The sequence below is a fragment of the Eucalyptus grandis genome, chromosome 3 (genome assembly GCF_016545825.1).
Source record: "Eucalyptus grandis isolate ANBG69807.140 chromosome 3, ASM1654582v1, whole genome shotgun sequence".
Classification (NCBI taxonomy): domain Eukaryota; kingdom Viridiplantae; phylum Streptophyta; class Magnoliopsida; order Myrtales; family Myrtaceae; genus Eucalyptus; species Eucalyptus grandis.
In genome coordinates, this window is record NC_052614.1 from 12,647,339 (window position 1) to 12,651,855 (window position 4,517).

Below are 4,517 nucleotides of genomic sequence, written 5' to 3' on the forward strand. Positions count from 1 at the left end.
TTTGATTCAAAGGAAGGAGAGATACTAGCCATATAGATGTCATTAAACAACCATGGTATTACGGATGATCAATATCTACATAAATTTATTAAGGCAAATCCTAATGTCATAAATGCATAACAAATTATTATAGTGGCTAGAGACATTACCCACCACTTTCATCCCATATACCCGGAAGCACTCTCTCTTAAAAGTGTTTATTAATTGTCAAAATATGATTGATATACTTTTAGCTTTTCAATGAGCCTTGAAGGTATTTATTTGTATGAAGTTGATGTATTATCTAGTTCATTGGAGAGGCCCTAGAAATGAAGTAACAAGATTTGATGAGAAATCTTCTACAACTTGGGGAGATTGATGCAGGAGTATCGGGATTTGTTGAATAACTCATGCCAATTCTACATGTTAGTTATCGACATGTAAGAATTGATATTGCTAGTATGAGTACCTAGAGGGGGGTGAATAGGTATATAAAAGATTTTTCTTCAATAATTGCACAATATTAGACAGTTGATGGATTTGAGACAAATAATAATCAAAGTAAGACTGAGAGAAGAGAAAATTGAACACACGGTTTATAGTGGTTCGGCTTATATCAAGCCTACGTCCACTCTTCTTCACTGACAGCCTATTGGTTGGATTCCACTATGAACAAAAGAGAAGTTACAGCACAGCTTTGCCTTGATTCCACAGTGTAGATGTTCTACCACACCTCCTCAAGATTTCTCACAAATATAGACTCTCTTTTGTATACAAGTATTCGCTCAGAGTAATTGTCTAAACAAAAAGGAGTTTCAGACTTTGGAATTCTTCTATCGCGCACACCTTGAACAACTAAGACCGTCTTCCTTATATACTCATTTATGCCATCATACCCGTTGGCACTTACCAAAGGAATTCCTCCAATCTACTCGTTGGACGGAATCAATTAGGAAGATTGTTCGAGCTATTAAAGGAATGTGTTGATAGCCCATCAATCTTGTTCGCCCATACAATCAGGATCTCGGTTTCCATAAGTAGAACCTTCCAATAATATTTAGGCAATCACCGGATCTTCAATTATCGAGTCAATCTTCGATCAATCAAAGGACTCCGTTATGTCTTTTCCAGCCACGAGATCTTCTCCGGTTGATAAGGTTAAATCCTTAACGAAACATCCAGTTCGGATAACCTTTCTTCAACGGATTAGAGACTCACAATGAGGATAGACTTTGAGTCTTGAGTCTGGCTGTCCGGAGGTCTTCAGACTTTAAGTAGCAGAGTCTGCAAGCCTTCAGACTAGACTGATGGAAACGTTTTGTCAACTTCAAAACACTTCAAGAAGATTTCTTCAACAAGAATAATTACTGATTATGTGGAAAAGTTATTAATTGGGTCGAAAAGTTGTTGATTTTATGGTTGTTGATCGATTGCCAAGATATTGATTTATAAATTTGTTATCAGTTTCGAGAGTACTATTTGACTACCTGGCAACCAGAGACTATTCTAGTTAATTTCCTTTGCTGTTTAACAATATTTCAAGGTGTCTGTTGAGTTGCCCAAGCTAGACAACGAATTTGGAGTTTAAGTTCAATTACTTTGCATTTGGTCAAATGTCATTAATCTTAGTTTCATGAGCCTTAATTGTGTTGTAAGTTTCAAGAGTCAAGAGTTCAGTATCTAGTTCCTAGGACCTAAATGTGTTGTAAGTTTCAAGAGTCAAGAGTTCAATCTCTAGGTGTTTTAATACATTATCTAGTTCCTAGGACCTAATTGTATTGTAAGTTTGAAGAGTCAAAGTTCAAGTTTCTAGGTGTTTTTATCAATTATCTAGTTCCTAGTTTATTGTGTTTTCTAGTTCCTATGTCTTTATTAATTAGGTAGTTCTCTTGCCTTTGATGCTTAGTTTATTCCATGTGTAATAATCCCTTTATATAATGAGGTGAATTCTCAAATGTAAGCAAGATGATTTTCATGAATGAGAGCATATGAGATTTGCCTTTGTGTAAGCAAATCTCTATCTTTAGTTTATGTATCATTAGAAGGTGGATTCTTGAGCCAAGAAGCCCTATATTCTTGACTAGTAATTTTCTGTAGGCCTTAATGGTGAGCTTCTTCTATTCTTAAATCCTGTATCCTTAGTTGGTGATTTTTGTATTAATGGAGAACTTCGTCAATCCGGATTTTGATCCTTGACTGGGGGCGCATCCTGTATGCCTTGGGTGTGATGGTAATCTATCTTGCATTTGTACTCATTCATCGACATCTTTCCCCATATCCATCGGCATCCTTTCCCATACACTCACACATCATTGTTAATTACTCAAACCAACTCTTACCCATCCCGCAACCGCATCAGCTTGGTTTCCGTTCAATCAAGTGATTCCAATAAAATTATTTGCGATCGTTTATTAAGATTCGGCATCTTTGAAATTTTGGTTCATACATGACAATTCGGAGAACAAATGAGATTCGATTCAGAACACATGGATTTAGAAATGTCAGGTTATGGGGAGAAGTTTGAATTTTTGTCTTGCGCTTCTGGGATATCGCCAACTTTTCGTCTGATCATAGAAGAGGGTCAAGCCAATTTAAAGAACTCACTCCACAGGCCTCTCATGTGATAAGGGGAACCCATAGTACAACGTAGGGACATCGCCCTTTTCATTAACCAAAATGACATTTAGAAGTAAAACAAGCTCATACATTACGATAGGACCATTTAAATGGCTAGATTTCAAGAAAATACCTCAGTCATTTACTAATTCTTACTGGAAAATTACGAGGGGATTGTATTTATTTATGCATTTAATACGGAGCAGAAGACAATCATACATTAGGAGTATAAATGCTTCTTGACATCACGAGGTAGAGATGAACTCTACGACGGTCTTGAAATCAGCTTCAGCTGTCCCTCCAGGTCCAGCAAGCTCCGCCAGTCTTCGCCGGAGCTCGCCAGCCTTCTTCCTCATCACCTTCCCTTCCTCGCTCCTCATCACCGCATCCAACGCCTTGACCATCCCGCTCTCCGTCAGGACCCCTCTCTCCACGCGCACTCCGATCCCCCACACTTCCTCCACCATCTTCCCGCATATCCTCTGGTCCACTGCCACGGGCCGGCCTATCATCGGCACGCCCGCCGCCATACTCTCATACACCGAGTTGTAGCCGCAGTGCGTCACGAAGGCCACGCAGGCCGGGTGGCCGAGCACCCCCCTCTGCGGGGCCCACGGCACGATCCTCCCATAGGCACTCGTCCGCTCCTCGAACCCTCCGGGCAGGCACTGGGCCTTCTGCCGGTCAGTTAGAGACCACAGGAATGGCGTCCGGGTGGACTCTAGAGCTTCGGCGAGGGACCTTATCTCGTCCAGTGGCGGGCTAGACAAGGGCCCGGACCCGAAAGATATGTACACCACGGTTTGCGGGTCTCGTGATTCTAGCCAGGTCAAGCAGCCGGTCTCGTCTGAGGCAGGGAGGCTCGGCGGTGAGGACGGCACCAACGTCAACATGCCCAAGTGGAGCAAAATATTGAACTTGGACTTAAGGTCGGCGGTGAGGGGTTCGGGATCCATCTCCACGAAGGAGTTCATGAGGACGGCGGCCGCGCGCGGGATCACATTCCCCAAATCGCGCAACATGCGGCAACTCACGGACATGTTCGGGTCCATCACTAGTTCCTCTGGCAAATCGCCCATGCGCATGAGGGACAGTCCCGGGATCATGTCCAGGGTCTTTTCTTCGTCGGTGGCGTCTCGGCTAAGCTGGTGGATGAGGTCGGCGTAGACGTGCATGGATAGAGAGTGCGGAGCCGAAATCCAGAACGCGACCCACGGGACGTGCATTTTCTCGGCTTTTTCGCATGCGACCACTGGTAACAAACCGTCGGCCAGCAAGAGACTCACTTTCCTTCCCGCGTCTTGCTCTGCAGTGTCGACACCAGCTTGGAAATTCGCCGACGCTGCTTGCAGGAACAGATCGGCTTGATCTCGTGGGTCCCCGGCTGCCTCGGGATAGCCAGCTGGCGAGCCATCACCAATGTCGTAGACTCTGAGGTTCGACGGTATTAAGGTGGCTCTCGACTGAGGCGGAAAGACGACGTGGTTGGACTTGGCCGTGCTTAGGAAAGAGAAGCGGACGTCCAAGGCGGCTGCGGCGAGCTTGCCAACCAGGTTGGCGAGAACCCAGGGGTGGCTGCCGAAAGGGAAAGCGCAAACTGCGACGTGTTTCTCCGACGGCATGATGGTTGGATACGGTTGTTTGTTTTATGAAGAATTTGGAAGTGGGGAGAACGAATGGGAGACACCGCAGAGCGATTGCTACAGTAACCAACCTCTTTGCTTCATCAGTTGTTTCGAGAAAATATAAATAGCGGACGTGAATCTTATCAAACCATGATTATAAGTTCTCTATCCCGTACGGTGTTTCTTTGGCGACGTCTCAGTACAATCCAGCTATCGGTAAATGCGAACAGAATTTGGTAAACTACCTAACATTCCTGTGGCAAAAAATGCCCCACGTCTTCCTGCTCATCCCCGTTG

At 44.2% G+C, this 4,517-nt stretch overlaps 1 protein-coding gene across 1 annotated transcript; it reads right to left on the bottom strand.

The window, feature by feature from the left end:
* Positions 1-2,840: 2,840 nt before the first annotated feature.
* Positions 2,841-4,217, bottom strand: LOC104439060 (anthocyanidin 3-O-glucosyltransferase 7). The gene has a single exon (XM_010052179.3). The coding sequence runs from the start codon at positions 4,215-4,217 to the stop codon at positions 2,841-2,843; it is 1,377 nt and encodes a 458-aa protein (XP_010050481.1).
* Positions 4,218-4,517: the final 300 nt, after the last annotated feature.

Excerpts from the sequence above, each read along its gene's own strand:
- LOC104439060 (XM_010052179.3), bottom strand. The coding sequence starts at position 4,217 with ATGCCGTCGGAGAAACACGTCGCAGTTTGCGCTTTCCCTTTCGGCAGC.